The sequence below is a fragment of the Cherax quadricarinatus genome, chromosome 18, assembly GCF_038502225.1.
Source record: "Cherax quadricarinatus isolate ZL_2023a chromosome 18, ASM3850222v1, whole genome shotgun sequence".
Lineage (NCBI taxonomy): Eukaryota > Metazoa > Arthropoda > Malacostraca > Decapoda > Parastacidae > Cherax > Cherax quadricarinatus.
This window is the reverse complement of record NC_091309.1, coordinates 7,258,828-7,279,392: the sequence shown is the minus strand read 5'-3', so window position 1 is coordinate 7,279,392 and position 20,565 is coordinate 7,258,828. Positions and strand designations below refer to the sequence as shown.

General features: G+C 37.5%; 1 protein-coding gene across 4 annotated transcripts in view; it reads right to left on the bottom strand.

Annotated features, from left to right (window-relative positions):
- Positions 1-20,043, bottom strand: part of LOC128689339 (putative oxidoreductase YteT) — a 38,606-nt gene extending 18,563 nt beyond the window's left edge. For 2 of the 4 annotated variants that reach the window (XM_070086139.1, XM_070086141.1), the window contains exons 1-7: positions 19,116-19,196; positions 17,439-17,564; positions 13,665-13,794; positions 7,036-7,149; positions 5,164-5,274; positions 2,429-2,550; positions 165-300 (exon numbers count right to left, since the gene is read on the bottom strand). In XM_070086139.1, the coding sequence (XP_069942240.1) occupies positions 165-300; positions 2,429-2,550; positions 5,164-5,274; positions 7,036-7,149; positions 13,665-13,794; positions 17,439-17,520 (695 nt within the window). In that variant the 5' untranslated portion in view covers positions 17,521-17,564; positions 19,116-19,196. The other 2 variants (XM_053777515.2, XM_070086140.1) reach the window with 2 other exon arrangements.
- Between the last annotated feature and the right edge of the window lie 522 nt (positions 20,044-20,565).

The following is a 20,565-nucleotide window of genomic DNA, read 5'->3' as shown; positions in this document are numbered from 1 at the left end:
AGTCGAAAGGTATACAAATTTTTGCATTGTTAACTTTCATGTACATGCAACACAATAAACATTAAAATTATCAGCAATCTTAAACATGAAACAGAGGACATTATATAAAAAAAATTATATTTTGTAAACATGGAGGATTTTCTATGAACAGTTCCTTCACTTACCTAAAATGTTGCAAAGAGCCAAATGAAGAAAGTTTAACACACTTCTTGTTTCTCATCCAATAAGAAATGAGATCAACATCATGACAACACTTGGCCAGTAGTGAAAATGTGCTTCTCTTTGTATTACCCCAGTTTCCTGAGTCATAACAAGAACAAAAATTTCAACAATATTCTACATTTTCATTTAAAATCATTTAACAACACAAACATTAATAATAATAATAATAATAATAATAATATTAGCAGTTTGGAGGGATATGTTGTGTATCTTTATACGTATATGCTTCTAAACTGTTGTGTTCTGAGCACCTCTGCAAAAACAGTGATTATGTGTGAGTGAGGTGAAAGTGTTGAATGATGATGAAAGTATTTTCTTTTTGGGGATTTTCTTTCTTTTTGGGTCACCCTGTCTCAGTGGGAGACGGCCGACTTGTTGAAAAAAAAAATAACAACAACATCTAGGTAGTAGGTCGGTAGACAGCAACTGCCCAGGGAGGTACTACCGTCGTGCCAAGTGAGTGTAAAACAAAAGCCTGTAATTGTTTTACATGATGGTAGGATTGCTGGTGTCCTTTTTTCTGTCTCATGAACATGCAAGATTTCAGGTACGTCTTGCTACTTCTACTTACACTTAGGTCACACTACACATACATGTACAAGCACATATATACACACCCCTCTGGGTTTTCTTCTATTTTCTTTCTAGTTCTTATTCTTGTTTATTTCCTCTTATCTCCATGGGGAAGTGGAACAGAATTCTTCCTCCGTAAGCCATGCGTGTTGTAAGAGGCGACTAAAATGCCGGGAGCAAGGGGCTAGTAACCTCTTCTCCTGTATATATTACTAAATGTAAAAGGAGAAACTTTCGTTTTTCCTTTTGGGCCACCCCGCCTTGGTGGGATACAGCCGGTGTGTTGAAAGAAAGAAAGAAAGATCTAGGTAGTAGGTCGGTAGACAGCAACTGCCCAGGGAGGTACTACCGTCGTGCCAAGTGAGTATAAAACAAAAGCCTGTGTACTTGTTTTATATGATGGTAGGATTTCTGGTGTCTTTTCTCTGTCTCATAAACATGCAAGATATTAGGTATGTCTTGCTACTTCTACTTACACTCAGGTCACACTACACATATATGTACAAGCATATATATACACACCCCTCTGGGTTTTCTTCTCTTTTCTGAATAGTTCTTGTTCTTGTTTATTTCCTTTTATCTCCATGGGGAAGTGGAACAGAATTCTTCCACCATAAGCCCTGTGTGTTGTAAGAGGTGAGTATAATGCCGGGAGCAAGGGGCTAGTAATCTCTTCTCCTATGTACATTACTAAAGTTAAAAAGAGAAACTTTCGCTTTTCTTTTTGGGCTACCCTTCTTCGGTGGGATACGACTGGGTTGTTGAAAGAAAGAAGAATTTGTAGTATAGAAATTAGAAAGAAGTGTAGGATTACCAAAAATATTACTGGTATTCAGAGGACTGAGGAGGGGTTGTTGAGGTGTTCTGGACATATAGAGGGGTTGGAGCAAAATAGGATTACTAGGAGAGTATATAAATCTGAAGTGGGAGGAAAAGAGTAATAGGGGTCATCTTAGGAGAGGCTGGAGGGAAGGGGTAAAGGTTTTGTGTGCAAGGGGCTTGGACATAAAAAGGCATGTGTGAGCATGTTAGTGAGGAATAATTGGAGGAAAGTGTTTTTTATCTTTTTAAGTACTGCTGGAGTCTGAGCAAGATAAGATTTATGAAGGGATTCCAGGAAACCAGTTAGCTGGATTTGAGTCCTCGGTGCAGAAAGTACAGTGTCTTTTCTCTGAAGAAGGAGGGTGGGGGATGTTGCAGTTTGGTGGGTCATATGAGCTGTAATGCCAGCATGCCTCTGGCAAAACAGTGATAGAAAGAATGATGGTGAAAGTGTTTCTCTTTTTCGGATCACCCTACCTTGGTGGGAGACAGCTGGTATGTTAAAAAAATAATAATAATAATAATAATTATTATACAGTAATACTGTACATACCTGCTAGTTCAGCATTTCTACTAATTTTCAACATACTGTATAAATCTTGCATTTTATTATGCAATTAATAAATTAGATTAGAAAATATAAGCACAGAACATAATTGTTTTTTCTTATCATACTTGTCTGACAAATCATAATCAAGAAAGGAACTATTCTGAATGACTGTTGTGTATATCGCAGCTTACTATCACTGGAAACTAAAATAACTGGTTTAAATAAAGCACTGATAACTCATAGGTGTATACAAATATTTACCTCTAACAAAAGAATGAGCAAAATGCCAAAATCCAACAGGCTCTGTGTGGTTGATGTTGACAACCTCCCCAATCACTCCCGAATCAATCAGTTCCTTCAACTTTTTAGCAGGAGGATGGTACCTGAATTAATGATACACCATACTACAGTATCATGAATGTCCTGGTATCTCTCCACCATGGAACATTAGCAGGCAGATAATTGACGGTTAATGGAGTTTAAAGCCTTTTTGCTACATGAAAGTTATTAAGGCTGCCTGTCACCTGTTTACTACCAGTAAAGAAATCTTTAATCCCTAAAGTAGAGAGGGAGAGAGAGAGGGAGGGGGAGAGAGAGAGAGAGAGAGAGAGAGAGAGAGAGAGAGAGAGAGAGAGAGAGAGAGAGAAAGCGAGAGACAGAGAAAGCGAGAGAAAGCGAGAGACAGAGAAGGCGAGAGACAGAGAAGGCGAGAAACAGAAAGAGAGAGACAGAGAGACAGAGACAGAAAGAGAGACAGAAAGAGAGAGAGAGAGAGAAAGAAAGAGAAAGAGAGAGAAAGAGAAAGAGAGAGAGAAAGACAGAAAGAGAAAGAGAGAGAGAAAGAGAGAGAAAGAGAGAGAAAGAGAAAGAGAGAGAAAGAGAAAGAGAGAGAAAGAGAAAGAGAGAGAAAGAGAGAGAAAGAGAAAGAGAAAGAGAGAAAGAGAGAGAAAGAGAAAGAGAGAGAAAAAGAAAGAGGAGAAAAAGAAAGAACGAGAGAAAAAGAGAAGAGAAAAAGAGAGAAAGAAAGAAAAAAGAGAGAAAGAGAGAGAAAAAGAGAAAAAGAGAGAGAAGAGAGAAAAAGAAAGAGAAAAAGAGAGAAAGAGAGAAAAAGAAAAAGAGACAGAGAGAAAGAAAGAAAAAAGAGAGAAAGAGAGAGAAAAAGAGAAAAAGAGAGAGAAGAGAGAAAAAGAAAGAGAAAAAGAGAGAGAAAAAGAGACAGAGAGAGAGAGAGAGAGAGATAGAGAGAAAGAAAGAAATATACATGTATATATATATAGATATACGACATATATCACAGTGTATATATCTGTCTGATGCACAAATAACCTGCACATAGGAGAGAGAAGCTATGACAATGTTTCGGTCCGACACGGACCAAGTTGGGCTGAAACATCATTGTAAGCTTCTCTCTCCTATGTGTGGGTTATTTGTGTATTGTTCCAATCACACGTGTCTTTTTGTTCCTTACATCTGTCAGATAGTTTAAAAATATCACCTGGACAGAACTGCTTTGCATGGGATAAAACAGACACATTTTCCAAATACCTCCGAGTGTCCTGTTTATTTTTCCAAAAAAACATATGTAATATTTTATATATTATAGCAGTTATTAAAATCTGTTTTTCATTAATATGAAGCCAAAAATCAAACCAAGAAAAACATGATTTCCAAGCTGCAACTGAAGACTGACTTGTGTATACTGGAGCCTGGATATTTGGCATTTTATCTGGACTAACAATTGTAAAGTTCAACAATTATTTTTAGAAGGAGCATTGCATATGGTGAGAATTTGAAATTATAGTATCAATAACTTTTTAGAAAAAACTCGCATTACAGTAAAGCATCTGCAACAATTTAGGCATAACTAAAACAAACAAAAATATTACAGAACTAATGTGATAAAAAAATAATGTGTAATATATATGAGGAGAATTATTACTATTGTCATTATATTTAAAAAAAAAATGCTAAAAAGAAGAACATCCAATGATTATTGCTATACAGCACAGGTTTTCCTAGGTAGTAGGCTGGTAAATAGCAACCACCCAGAGAAGTATTGCAGTCCTGCCAAGTGAGTGTCAAACGTAAGCCTGTAACTGTTTTACATGACGGTAGGATTGCTGGTGTGTTTTTTTCTGTCTCATAAACATGCAAGATTTTAGGTACGTCTTGTTACTTCTCCTTATACTTAGGTTACACTACACATGCATGTACAAGCATATATATACACACACCCCTCTGGCTTTTCTTCTATGTTCTTACTAGTTCTTGTTTATTTCCTCTTATCTCCATGGGGAAGTGGAACAGAATTCTTCCTCCATAAGCCATGCGTGTCATAAGAGGCGACTAAAATGCCAGGAGGAAGAGGCTAGTAACCCATCCTCTCCTGTATATATTATTATATTTCAAAGGAGAAACTTTCGTTTTTCCTTTTGGGCCACCCTGCCTCGGTGAGATACGGCCGGTATGTTGAAAGAAGAAGAGTAGTAGTATAGGCTTTACAGGTGGCTAGTAATCCCTTCTCTTGTAAAAATTACTAAACTTAAAAAGAAAAAAACTTTCATTATTCTTTTTAGGTCACCCTGCCTTGGTGGGATATGGCAGGTTCGTTGAGAGATGACAGTATAGGTTTTAGGTTTTTCCTTGGACTCTGTTTATTAGGGCACAGGTTTAATTTCTTCACGTACACTCTTTTATACTACAGACCTTTTATTTTAATTAATTGGAATTTCTACTTGGATTAACTCATACAATTGAGATATCAGTGTTTTTTATTTTGTGTTATACCAAATAAGTAATCCCTTAATTCATCAATATTACTCTCTTGATTTTCCCAGATAGAGTTACTAACCTATATTATGATTTTTTAATGTCTTTCTTATTCACTTAGTAAAACTCCTGCTACAATGTATTCATGGTCATATATCAGTTAAATGTTAAATAGTGTAACATCAGCTGGTGATAACTAACTGATATTATTAAAAAAGGCTACATACCTAAGTACATGACAAATAGCCAATATGACACCAGCCTCTCGGCACACTTCATAAATAGAACGGCAGTCCTCCTCTGTCACTGCCATTGGCTTTTCCAACAGAATGTGGTACCTGAAGTCGTATTACAGAAAACACAAGTGAAACAATACTATTCATTATATTCTGAACAATATCTTATTTTAAACATATCTGTGCATGCATATCATACTCAAAATAGCATAAAAAAAAAAAGAGGAAAAATTCATAAGTCAAATAGTAGACAACAAACTCAAATTTAACCCTTTGACTGTCGCAACCCCCAATCCTGAGGTGTCTCCTGGTGTCGCAAAATTTAAAAAAAAAAAAAAAAATATTTTTTCTTATGAAATAATAGAGAATCTTCTCCCGATTGTAATGACACCAAAAACAAAAAAAGAAATTTGATGGAAAACTGACGGAATTATGCTCGCGGTTAGCGACCTCAGCGATATTTACAAATCGGAGATTTCGCCCACTTTGAGCCCAATTTTCGGCTAATTCCATTGTTCCAGGCGACCAAACTCATTGCTATTTCTTTAGAATTCCGTTTTTTCTATCGACTGAATACAAGAAACTGCCCATTTACTGATTTCAACTACCTAATAATGTGGTCAGAAATTTGCAATTTGGCCAATTTCACGAAAACTAAAAAAATATGACAATTTCAAAATAAGGTCCAGAATGAACAATGCAGACATTCCTGGCTCTAAAATAACGTTTTCTTTGTTCATCAGTCACGTCTCCAGGCCCTTCTGATATTACTCTTGCTTTCTATTTTGAATTTTTATTCAAACAAAAAATATTAGACTTACTATTATGCAGACTACTGCAATGCTGTAATAACTGTATAAATAACATCAACCCATTCATGACTGCATATTAGAATGGCTAGTTGGACATTTATTGGACAATGGCATCATTTGTTTACTTTTGAACATTGGCAAAAATCAAACATTTCCCCTACTTTGAGCTCCATTTCTAGGTTCTTTTATAGTAAAATCAATCAAAAACACCTCTATTTCTGTAATATGTTTTCCATTCTATCAAATGAGACCAAGAAAACGAGAATACAACCATAAATACTATACGAAAATAGACCACAAAGTCGGCATTTTAATTAAAAAAAAACGGTCTGAGTTTTTTTTTCTCATTATGCACTGCGTGCTCCAGGATTTTTTTTATACAGTGCACACTGACCATACAGACCCATTCTCTCACATGTGGGCCTACCAGCTTTCTCCTGCTTGATTTGAAGCCGCTAGAATTTATGAGTATATATACGTCAAACACGGCACCTCGTAAAACGTATATATACGACCGCGACAGTCAAAGGGTTAATACTCGTCACCAACACACATCAACAAAAGCTTCTGAGACAGTATACCTGGAGAGGGTTTTGGGGGTCAACGCCCCTGAGGCCTGGTCTGTAACCAGGCCTCGAAGTAGGGATACTCTCCAAAATTCACTATTATGTTCCGCAACCCACACCCCTAACACTTTACTTTTCCCTCATCTACCCATACCTCACTTATAGAATCCATGCTTGGGGATCCACTTCAGTTACACACCTCCAAGCAATTATAACTCAACAAAAGGCAGCTCTGAGAAATCACAAACTCTACCAATAGGCAACATACTATACCCCTTATTAAAATCCCTAAACCTATTAATCAGCAAGATTAACAAATGCTGGTAGGTATACCTGGAGATACCTGGAGAAGGTTTTAGGGGTCAATGCCCCCCACAGCCCGGTCTGTGACCAGGCCTCAAAAATTAATACCCATGCTGGGAATTGAACCTGGGCCTCCTGGGTGAAGGCCAGGTATAGACTTTCCTACAATATTAGTTACTCACCCCTTCCTGGCAAGTGCAATGGTGGGTTGAAGATGTTGCTGATCTTGTGTAGCAATAATTGCACAATCTGCTAGTTTGGGTTCCTCAGCCAGAAGTTCCCAGTCATCAAAACATCTACAAGTCATGGAAAACATCAGTACAGTCTACAACACTAAAAATGACAAGAAATACTGTAAGCTGTTTATTAATAACTCTTAAATTTTATTTTTAATATCTTTCATCAACTAGTATAAAAGAACAGGGCAAGTCCACAAAATACATCTTCCATTGGCGAAGCTGTAAAATTTAATCTCAGACCACGTACTTGTAGAAATAAAGATTATTATTATTATTAAGTTTTTGTTATTCACTCCAGTGTGTTTGCCAACTTTTAGATGGTAAGATTTTTGGTTACAATATTTGTTTCAGAATTCAACATTGTAATATGGAGTAATGGAGATGACACTACATACGTCTTCTCTCACCCGAGCCCAGTCACACTAGCCAATACTGTAAACACCGAATTACAGAAAATATCTACCTGGATGAGGACTAACAAACTTACACTAAATATTGACAAAACCTACTTCATTCAGTTTGGTAACAGAGCTACAGATGTACCTCTTAACATAACAATAAACGGATCACCTATCACAAGGCTAACAGAGGGAAAATTCTTAGGAATCCACCTCAATAATAGACTCAAATTTCACACATATACAACAAATTTCTAAGAAAATTTCCAAGACTGTAGGCATACTATCGAAGATACGGTACTATGTTCCACAGTCAGCCCTCCTGGCCCTTTATCACTCTCTTATTTACCCCTATCTCACCTATGGAATTTGTGCATGGGGCTCAACAACAATTAACCATCTCAGACCACTAATTACCCAACAAAAGGCTGCAGTTAGAATGATAACAAATTCTCACTACAGGCAGCACACTCCACCAATATTCAAAACACTCAACCTACTCACCATACAAAACATCCATACTTATTATTGCACCTATTACATACATAGAACACTTAACTCTGATATTAACCCTCCCCTCAAACATCTCCTTGCCAACCTCAACAGAACACATGACCATAACACAAGGCACAGATCACTCTTTGATGTTCCTCGTGTCCATCTCACGCTATGCAAAAACTCAATGCACATAAAAGGCCCTAAAATCTGGAACTCATTACCTGTAAATATAAAAGAAACACTACCTGTTTATAAATTCAAGTCTCTTCTCAAAGTTCACTCACTCAAAACCAAATAAATACTGAATAAATGAACCTTAAAATTATATCACATAAATGTTAAACCTAGGACCCAATCTAACTTTGTTATTTTTTTAAATACACTACCTAACAGAATACTCCATTCTACTGAATGAACAGCAATGCATGCAACCATATGACCTGTCTTTGTAATACTCATTTGTGCTTTATAGTTATCTGTTTACAATAATGTTTTATCACTGATTTCATCATTGCTTAGTTAATTTTTTTATTTATTATCACACCGGCCGATTCCCACCAAGGCAGGGTGGCCCGAAAAAGAAAAACTTTCACCATCATTCACTCCATCACTGTCTTGCCAGAAGGGTGCTTTACACTACAGTTTTTAAACTGCAACATTAACACCCCTCCTTCAGAGTGCAGGCACTGTACTTCCCATCTCCAGGACTCAAGTCCAGCCTGCCGGTTTCCCTGAATCCCTTCATAAATGTTACTTTGCTCACACTCCAACAGCACGTCAAGTATTAAAAACCATTTGTCTCCATTCACTCCTATCAAACACGCTCACGCATGCCTGCTGGAAGTCCAAGCCCCTCGCACACAAAACCTCCTTTACCCCCTCCCTCCAACCCTTCCTAGGCCGACCCCTACCCCGCCTTCCTTCCACTACAGACTGATACACTCTTGAAGTCATTCTGTTTCGCTCCATTCTCTCTACATGTCCGAACCACCTCAACAACCCTTCCTCGGCCCTCTGGACAACAGTTTTGGTAATCCCGCACCTCCTCCTAACTTCCAAACTACGAATTCTCTGCATTATATTCACACCACACATTGCCCTCAGACATGACATCTCCACTGCCTCCAGCCTTCTCCTCGCTGCAACATTCATCACCCACGCTTCACACCCATATAAGAGCGTTGGTAAAACTATACTCTCATACATTCCCCTCTTTGCCTCCAAGGACAAAGTTCTTTGTCTCCACAGACTCCTAAGTGCACCACTCACTCTTTTTCCCTCATCAATTCTATGATTCACCTCATCTTTCATAGACCCATCCGCTGACACGTCCACTCCCAAATATCTGAATACGTTCACCTCCTCCATACTCTCTCCCTCCAATCTGATATTCAATCTTTCATCACCTAATCTTTTTGTTATCCTCATAACCTTACTCTTTCCTGTATTCACCTTTAATTTTCTTCTTTTGCACACCCTACCAAATTCATCCACCAATCTCTGCAACTTCTCTTCAGAATCTCCCAAGAGCACAGTGTCATCAGCAAAGAGCAGCTGTGACAACTCCCACTTTGTGTGTGATTCTTTATCTTTTAACTCCACGCCTCTTGCCAAGACCCTCGCATTTACTTCTCTTACAACCCCATCTATAAATATATTAAACAACCACGGTGACATCACACATCCTTGTCTAAGGCCTACTTTTACTGGGAAAAAATTTCCCTCTTTCCTACATACTCTAACTTGAGCCTCACTATCCTCGTAAAAACTCTTCACTGCTTTCAGTAACCTACCTCCTACACCATACACTTGCAACATCTGCCACATTGCCCCCCTATCCACCCTGTCATACGCCTTTTCCAAATCCATAAATGCCACAAAGACCTCTTTAGCCTTATCTAAATACTGTTCACTTATATGTTTCACTGTAAACACCTGGTCCACACACCCCCTACCTTTCCTAAAGCCTCCTTGTTCATCTGCTATCCTATTCTCCGTCTTACTCTTAATTCTTTCAATTATAACTCTACCATACACTTTACCAGGTACACTCAACAGACTTATCCCCCTATAATTTTTGCACTCTCTTTTATCCCCTTTGCCTTTATACAAAGGAACTATGCATGCTCTCTGCCAATCCCTAGGTACCTTACCCTCTTCCATACATTTATTAAATAATTGCACCAACCACTCCAAAACTATATCCCCACCTGCTTTTAACATTTCTATCTTTATCCCATCAATCCCGGCTGCCTTACCCCCTTTCATTTTACCTACTGCCTCACGAACTTCCCCCACACTCACAACTGGCTCTTCCTCACTCCTACAAGATGTTATTCCTCCTTGCCCTATACACGAAATCACAGCTTCCCTATCTTCATCAACATTTAACAATTCCTCAAAATATTCCTTCCATCTTCCCAATACCTCTAACTCTCCATTTAATAACTCTCCTCTCCTATTTTTAACTGACAAATCCATTTGTTCTCTAGGCTTTCTTAACTTGTTAATCTCACTCCAAAACTTTGCATCACTTCTACTTTGTAAAAACTTCTCATATGCTAACTTTTTCTCCCTTACTACTCTCTTTACATCATCATTCCACCAATCGCTCCTCTTCCCTCCTGCACCCACTTTCCTGTAACCACAAACTTCTGCTGAACACTCTAACACTACATTTTTAAACTTACCCCATACCTCTTCGACCCCATTGCCTATGCTCTCATTAGCCCATCTATCCTCCAATAGCTGTTTATATCTTACCCTAACTGCCTCCTCTTTTAGTTTATAAACCTTCACCTCTCTCTTCCCTGATGCTTCTATTCTCCTTGTATCCCATCTACCTTTTACTCTCAGTGTAGCTACAACTAGAAAGTGATCTGATATATCTGTGGCCCCTCTATAAACATGTACATCCTGAAGTCTACTCAACAGTCTTTTACCTACCAATACATAATCCAACAAACTACTGTCATTTCGCCCTACATCATATCGTGTATACTTATTTATCCTCTTTTTCTTAAAATATGTATTACCTATAACTAAACCCCTTTCTATACAAAGTTCAATCAAAGGGCTCCCATTATCATTTACACCTGGCACCCCAAACTTACCTACCACACCCTCTCTAAAAGTTTCTCCTACTTTAGCATTCAAGTCCCCTACCACAATTACTCTCTCACTTGGTTCAAAGGCTCCTATACATTCACTTAACATCTCCCAAAATCTCTCTCTCTCCTCTCCATTCCTCTCTTCTCCAGGTGCATACACGCTTATTATGACCCACTTCTCGCATCCAACCTTTACTTTAATCCACATAATTCTTGAATTTACACATTCATATTCTCTTTTCTCCTTCCATAACTGATCATTTAACATTACTGCTACCCCTTCCTTTGCTCTAACTCTCTCAGATACTCCAGATTTAATCCCATTTATTTCCCCCCACTGAAACTCTCCTACCCCCTTCAGCTTTGTTTCGCTTAGGGCCAGGACATCCAACTTCTTTTCATTCATAACATCAGCAATCATCTGTTTCTTGTCATCCGCACTACATCCACGCACATTTAAGCAACCCAGTTTTATAAAGTTTTTCTTCTTCTCTTTTTTAGTAATTGTATACAGGAGAAGGGGTTACTAGCCCATTGCTCCCGGCATTTTAGTCGCCTCATACGACACGCATGGCTTACGGAGGAAAGATTCTTTTCCACTTCCCCATGGACAATAGAAGAAATAAAAAAGAACAAGAGCTATTTAGAAAAAGGAGAAAAAACCTAGATGTATGTATATATATATATGCATGTGCGTGTCTGTGAAGTGTGACCAAAGTGTAAGTAGGAGTAGCAAGATATCCCTGTTATCTTAGCGTGTTTATGAGACAGAAAAAGAAACCAGCAATCCTACCATCATGCAAAACAGTTACAGGTTTTTGTTTCACAGTCATCTGGCAGGACGGTAGTACTTCCCTGGGTGGTTGCTGTCTACCAACCTACTACCTACTTAGTTAATCTTAAGTTAATTTTAAGCCAGCCCATAATGCTATGCATATAAGTGGCTTTGGCATGCTGCTCTTACCTGTATTTTTTTTGTACCTCTGTATGTATGCTAAAATTTCTAAATAAATAAATAAATGTTGAGTGTTAAGTTTCATTATCCTAGCACAGACATTTGGAATACTAAACTCATTTTTACATTAACTATAAGGGTCAATGAATTATGTATTGTATGTATTAACCCCTTCAGGGTCCAAGGCCCAAATCTGAAGTGGTGCCCCAGTGTCCAAGAATTTAAAAAAAAAAATTTGTTATTTTTCTTATGAAATGGTAGAGAATCTTTTTGTGAAGGTAATAAAACAAAAAGTACGAAATTTGATGGAAAATTGACGAAATTATGTTCTCGTGAATTTTGATGTGTCAACGATATTTACGAATCGGCGATTTTGCCGACTTTGACTCCCATTTTAGGCCAATTACATTATTCCAGTCAACCAAATTCTTAGCTATTTCACTAGTATTACTTCTATTCTATCGATTGAGCACAAGAAATCAGCAAGTCAACTGTTTCAACTACAAATTAAAGTGATCGGAAATTGTTAATTTGGCCAATTTAACACAAAGTTCAAAATATTCCAATTTCAAAATAGGGTCCAGAATAAACAATGTAGGTATTCCTGGAACTAAACTAACATTTCTTCTGTTCATTAGTTATGTTTTGAGGCTTTACAAATAAATTCCATTTTGATTTTTTATTCACATAATGAATTTTTATTCACACCAAAAAATAGAAGATTTACTGTTATGCAATATTGTAATAATTGTATAAATATCATCACCACATTTGTGAATGCATATCAGACCCACCAGCTGGCGTGTATTAGACATGTGAGGTCGTTTGTTTACTCTTGGATATCGTCAAAAATTTAACATTTCTGCTACTTTGAGCTCAGTTTCAAGCCATTTCCAGTGCTAAAACCAATCAAAATCATCTCTATTTCTGTAATATGTCTTCCATTCTATCAAATGAGACCAAGAAATCGCAAATACAGCTATAAAAAACATACGAGAAAACACTGCAAAGTCGCTGTTTTAATCGAAAAATCATGATTTCAGTTTTTTTTTCTAATTATATACAGTGCGCTGCAGGATCTGTTTTATGTGGTGCACACATACCACATAGATGTATTCTCTCATATCTAGGCCCAAATGTACCACTCACAGTTTATCAGAGTGAGCTGAGCTCATGACGTAGATCTACGGTTTGGACCCTGAACGTAAAGCCGTAGATCTACGGGACGGACCCTGAAAAGGTTAATGGCAAGGTGGTTGATCATGGAGTTGATTAAAATCACATAGAGCATAATACATAATTTTCTTGTATTAACACCCTCTCTGGAGTTGTAGCTAGACACAACTCTCAAGAGCCTTTAGCCTGTCTTAACATTTCTTTATTAGAGTTGCATTATAAGGGATTTACTAAGAGATATGTGAACACAAAGATTTAGATCAATCTGATGCCACAAAGTGGTACTCTAGCTGATGAACTCATTTTGTAGATAAATATAGAGTACATATGTATACATACAGTAATTTGTTAATTGATTTAGTGTCTGTTTTAATAAATAACTAAACACTATATAATGCAAATAAGCTAAAAGCTCAGCTGAAGATTTCAGCATACCGGTCCAGGGGCAAGGAATGCTTTCTTTGTATATACTCTCTGGCATGCACTTTGGGCTCGGCTACAGCAACTACTTGGAACAAGTGGGGAAAATCTTCCGCATATTTTGCGTAGTTCTTTCCTCTGTTACCTGGAAAAAATGAAGTATTCTGTTATAAAGTCTCATTAATAAAAAATCTACCAAGTTTTAGACTGCAATTCAATTTTATTGTATCCATATCAGTTATGATAAATTACATTCATGGATATGAAAGTTTAGCATTTAAATAAAGATAATGTATCTCTAAATTTTTTTACAATATGTATAGTACTGTATTAAAATTATTTGATGCATGCTTTTTTTCGGCTAATATATAGTGTAAATATTTTATTATTATTATTATTATTATCACACTGGCCGATTCCCACCAAGGCAGGGTGGCCCGAAAAAGAAAAACTTTCACCATCATTCACTCCATCACTGTCTTGCCAGAAGGGTGCTTTACACTACAGTTTTTAAACTGCAACATTAACACCCCTCCTTCAGAGTGCAGGCACTGTACTTCCCATCTCCAGGACTCAAGTCCAGCCTGCCGGTTTCCCTGAACCCCTTCATAAATGTTACTTTGCTCACGCTCCAACAGCACGTCAAGTATTAAAAACCATTTGTCTCCATTCACTCCTATCAAACACGCTCACGCATGCTTGCTGGAAGTCCAAGCCCCTCGCACACAAAACCTCCTTTACCCCCTCCCTCCAACCTTTCCTAGGCCGACCCCTACCCCGCCTTCCTTCCACTACAGACTGATACACTCTTGAAGTCACTCTGTTTCGCTCCATTCTCTCTATATGTCCGAACCACCTCAACAACCCTTCCTCAGTTGTGATGAATGGTTTGAAAAACCGACAAGTTGAAGATTGAGACACTTATGCAGCATATGGGAATCTTTATTCAGGAAATGTTTCGCCACACAGTGGCTTCATCAGTCCAATACAAAGAGGAAGGCGTAAGGTGAGGAGGAGTATGAGGTAATCAGTCCCTCAGCCTGGAGTCGATGTGTTCAGTCCATCAATCTTGTAGAATGTACATTCCCATATGCTGCATAAGTGTCTCAATCTTCAACCCTTCCTCAGCCCTCTGGACAACAGTTTTGGTAATCCCGCACCTCCTCCTAACTTCCAAACTACGAATTCTCTGCATTATATTCACACCACACATTGCCCTCAGACATGACATCTCCACTGCCTCCAGCCTTCTCCTCACTGCAACATTCATCACCCATGCTTCACACTCATATAAGAGCATTGGTAAAGCTATACTCTCATACATTCCCCTCTTTGCCTCCAAGGACAAAGTTCTTTGTCTCCACAGACTCCTAAGTGCACCACTCACCCTTTTCCCCTCATCAATTCTATGATTCACCTCATCTTTCATAGACCCATCCGCTGACACGTCCACTCCCAAATATCTGAATACATTCACCTCCTCCATACTCTCTCCCTCCAATCTGATATCCAATCTTTCATCACCTAATCTTTTTTTTATCCTCATAACCTTACTCTTTCCTGTATTCACTTTTAATTTTCTTCTTTTGCACACCCTACCAAATTCATCCACCAATCTCTGCAACTTCTCTTCAGAATCTCCCAAGAGCACTGTGTCATCAGCAAAGAGCAACTGTGACAACTCCCATTTTATGTGTGATTCTTTATCTTTTAACTCCACGCCTCTTGCCAAGACCCTCGCATTTACTTCTCTTACAACCCCATCTATAAATATATCAAACAACCACGGTGACATCACACATCCTTGTCTAAGGCCTACTTTTACTGGGAAATAATTTCCCTCTTTCCTACATACTCTAACTTGAGCCTCACTATCCTCGTAAAAACTCTTCACTGCTTTCAGTAACCTACCTCCTACACCATACACCTGCAACATCTGCCACATTGGCCCCCTATCCACCCTGTCATACGCCTTTTCCAAATCCATAAATGCCACAAAGACCTCTTTAGCCTTATCTAAATACTGTTCACTTATATGTTTCACTGTAAACACCTGGTCCACACACCCCCTACCTTTCCTAAAGCCTCCTTGTTCATCTGCTATCCTATTCTCCGTCTTACTCTTAATTCTTTCAATAATAACTCTACCATACACTTTACCAGGTATACTCAACAGACTTATCCCCCTATAATTTTTGCACTCTCTTTCGTCCCCTTTGCCTTTATACAAAGGAACTATGCATGCTCTCTGCCAATCCCTAGGTACCTTACCCTCTTCCATTCATTTATTAAATAATTGCACCAACCACTCCAAAACTATATCCCCACCTGCTTTTAACATTTCTATCTTTATCCCATCAATCCCGGCTGCCTTACCCCCTTTCATTTTACCTACTGCCTCACGAACTTCCCCCACACTCACAACTGGCTCTTCCTCACTCCTACAAGATGTTATTCCTCCTTGCCCTATACACGAAAACACAGCTTCCCTATCTTCGTCAACATTTAACAATTCCTCAAAATATTCCCTCCATCTTCCCAATACCTCTAACTCTCCATTTAATAACTCTCCTCTCCTATTTTTAACTGACAAATCCATTTGTTCTCTAGGCTTCCTTAACTTGTTAATCTCACTCCAAAACTTTTTCTTATTTTCAACAAAATTTGTTGATAACATCTCACCCACTCTCTCATTTGCTCTCTTTTTACAATTAGTAAATAAAATACAAATATATGATACAATTTAGGATGACAATTTGTTTATGTACATTCCAAAATGTCTAGAATTATGCACAGCTTTTCAAGGGAACAAAACTAAAACTCAACTATATACAGTAATATCTATGTATAGTAAATATATCTCAATAACTAAACACGCTACACTCACCCCATGATACTGTTTTGTTCACATATTTTCACTTGTTAATTTTACTCACTGTGTTGCAGCTTCACATCTCAATGAGAAATCCTGCTTGGTACTACATATAAGTCTTAACCCCCTCATATAATCTACATCTTTCATTTTCATAATTCACTAATACGGGTGTATTAACATTACTGATTAAATGCCTAATAAAATAAATTTATGTCCAAATTCTGGGAACCATTTGAACTGACATTTAGAGAACACCGCCAATTAGTGGGTAATGGGATGTATCAGCTCACCATTTTACAATAAATAGAGTGAAATTCTTGAAAGTATTTCTTCTCAATTTTAAGGATTATAAAAATATGTACCACACCAGAAATACATAGAAGCCCCACTTATAGAGCAGGTTAGGTTCTGGGCTACTGTCGTAAAGCAAAAATTGCTGTAAAGTGAAACATAACCTTTGTTCACTTTCAAATGCATATAACATGTTTACACTATCATATATGAAGTTAGCAATAGAGCTAGGCCTAAAAAATGCATATACAATACACACATTACTTACCATAAAATATTTTCATCCTTAGCTTATAGTGAGAGTTTAATATATTTATTGTACGAAGTCTGAATAAATGAAGAATGGATATAATGAAAACCGCTGCATTAGTGAAATGCTGTAAAGTGAATTGCTGTAAAGTGGGACCCTCCAGTACTTCTCTTATTGTCATTCACAAAAACAAAAGCAATTACTACAGCTTCAGGCATTCTCTACTACTATACTCACACCAGCAATAACTCTGATTTTTTACTTGCATATTTGCACAATTTAGAGTTTTTACCTCTTTCAGTCACTTGCACAATTGTACCAGTTACATTTAGCATCCTGCATCATTTTTCTAATATGTATTTTACCACCATACCTGCACCAATGACAACTGCTGTCACTTTCCTATGACTGGTCAAGTGGGAGGGCTCATGTCCTTCATGTTCAAATTTCTCCATTTTTGCTGAGCCAATGGTTTTGTTTTTCCTCTTGCTCACCAGATCTGTTAAAGAAATGTATATTACAAGATATTAAATATGCAGTGAAGCCTTGTTTTCACTGAATAATAGGGAGGAGGTGGAGGAGGTGCCCATTAAAGCCGAATTATGAGAATAGAGCCTCTCCTCACTTAATGATGGAGTTCCATTCCTAAGACCACGTTGGTAAATAAATTTGCCGCTAAGTGAGGAGCATACTATGGTGGTGGTCGGTTTGTGTCAACCATCTATGATATTATTTTAATGTCACCTTTGCACCATTTATAATATTTCTGGTATATTTTAAAATATTTATACAGTAGTGTACTGTATATTGTAATAAACAGAACAGAGGAAATCAGCTCTAATATACAGTAAGTCTGAGTTGTCAGTAAACGAGTACATCGTTAGGTGAGGAGAGGCTGTATTATTCCAAATAAAAAATAAATAAATAAATAAATAAAAAGTAACAGACAATTTTACAATTTGACGTACTAAATCCATTAACTCCGAAAATAAATTTACTCAGCATACTGCAACAATAATGGGTGATTCTGGACTTAGCCTGTTAAATCTAGAATTGTCCAAATTAAATAATAGATAATTCTGATCAAATAAATTTCCTTGACAGTAAAAAATAAGATAATTCTTGATTTCACTGACTCGAAAAGTTGCTTCCAAATTTTGTATAACCTCAGATTTTATCCATTAAACCCAAAATCTGTTAAATCAAGTTTTATTGAATTAAGGCTTAACTAGACATACGTATCTAAAGTATGTATATATGTACAAAATGCTATCAGAAAGTTTCCAAACCACCGAAAAAAAAAAAACTTAATCACCTAAGTGAAGTAGTTGGTCAGACCTCAACCATCGTTTATTATACAGCAATAAAAAAGTGGAACAAACTGCCTGACCATATCAAGGTCAGTCTTGGCATGACCTAGTTTAGGCAGGTAAAAAAAAAATTGTTCCTAATGAATGAAGCTGCAGAAAATTATTATAATAATCATAACTAAGCGCTAAACCCACAAGGGTCATATACAGCGCTGTGTAGTTAATATTTTATTTATTTATTTATTAACTTGTTAACTAATTTGTTAATTAATTTGTTAATCAATTTATTAATTAGCGTACCTATTACGTATTAATCAAAACAAAGCGCTAAACCCAAATTACGTGTATTATATTTATTTTTCCTACTTAATATTCCTATAAATTAGTCCAGTTAACTTTTTTTTTTACTTCTTTTTATCGTAATGTGATTTTCATGTAGTATAGTTACACAACTTTTTTTTTGTGGATATAATCATGACATAAAACTATATCTAATAGCTAGACTGCTGATAAGATATTACTAGGATCCTTATTTTCGCTGCTAATAATAAGATATTACTAGGATCCTTATTTTCGCTGCTAATAATAAGATATTACTAGGATCCTTATTTTCGCTGCTAATAATAAGATATTACTAGGATCCTTATTTTCGCTGCTAATAATAAGATATTACTAGGATCCCAATGCAAATAAGTTACTTTGACTGGTGTCATCCGAGATAACTGACACAGTAAACTTACCATTAAAAAAATTATGAATGTTGACATACTTTCTTCTCGCCGGGGTTATTCAGGGCCACCAAAGCTGAAGCTTTATTGAACCCAACACCCGGGAGTCACGATAAGAGATCAGAGTTTGTTCGGATTTTTAACCCCGGAGGGTTAACCACCCAGGATAACCCGGGAAAGTCAATGCGTCATCGAGGACTGTCTTATTTTCATTGTGGTCCTTTAATCTTGTACCCCAGGATGCCACCCACACCAGTCCACTAACACCCGGGTACCTACTTATTTGCTAGGTGAACAGGGACAGTAGGTGTGGGGAAACACGCCCAATGTTTCTATCCGGCCGGGAATCGAACCACGGATACTCCTTGTGTGAGGCGAGAGTGTTGCCTACCAGGCCACAGGACACTGTGTCTGACTTTTTTGGGTTATCCTAGGTTCTCTACACATATGCTGCTATATATGATAATTCTATGTAACTGTATTTGTGTATACCTGAATAAACTTACTTACTTACTTACTGACTGATTCTACCGTATCTAATATCTATGATGCTAATAATAAGATATTACAAGGACTCAAATGAATATAAGTTACTTTTGACATTTTTGGGTTATCCAATATCATTTGCGCAATAAACTTACTTAATTACCAATAAAAAATAATGAATGTTATACTTTCTTCTTGTCGGGGTTATTCAGGGCCACCAAAGGTGATGCTTTATTGACCCCCCAACACATGGAAGTTCGGAAAATATATATAACATCTAAATTTAGATGGGAATGAGAAAGGAAACATTAAATTACCGACTTAGATAAGGTGGATTCCAGGCCTGAACACCGGAAGAACCAGGTGTCTTACTCCTTGGGAAAACACCTCTGCACTCCACTAATGCTGTCGCCTGAGAGGCTAGTTTTGTTGTACACCACCATGAAGTTCTGTCATGTCTTCCTCCTCCTCACTCCCCTCTGATCTCCCTATAATCCTCCTCCTCCTTCTCCTCCTCTTCCTTCTCCTCCTCCTCCTCGCCCTTCTCCGCTTTAGATTTATATGGGCCACTGACAGCTTACGCAGTATTGAACCCTGCTTTCCTGTCAACAAATATTTTTAGGTGTAATTACGAAACAGTACATTTAAACAAGTTTTGGATGATTACAACTGTCTCAAGACATATGAGTAGATTACCTAGGATAACTCCAGAAAATCTAGACTAAGTGACTTTATTTCCATTAGGGTACTTGTAATATCTTATTCTTAGCAGCCTGGCTATTAGATAACGTAGAAATCAATCAACTATACAAACAAAATAAATCAGATGCATGAAATCAGTTACAGACGATGCAACATCCCCCCAATGAAAAGCAGGGGTGTCACTAGCACGTTAAGAGACAATACAATAAGTGTCAGGGGCCCGAGACTGTTCAACTACCTCCCAGCATACATAAGGGGGATTACCAATAGACCC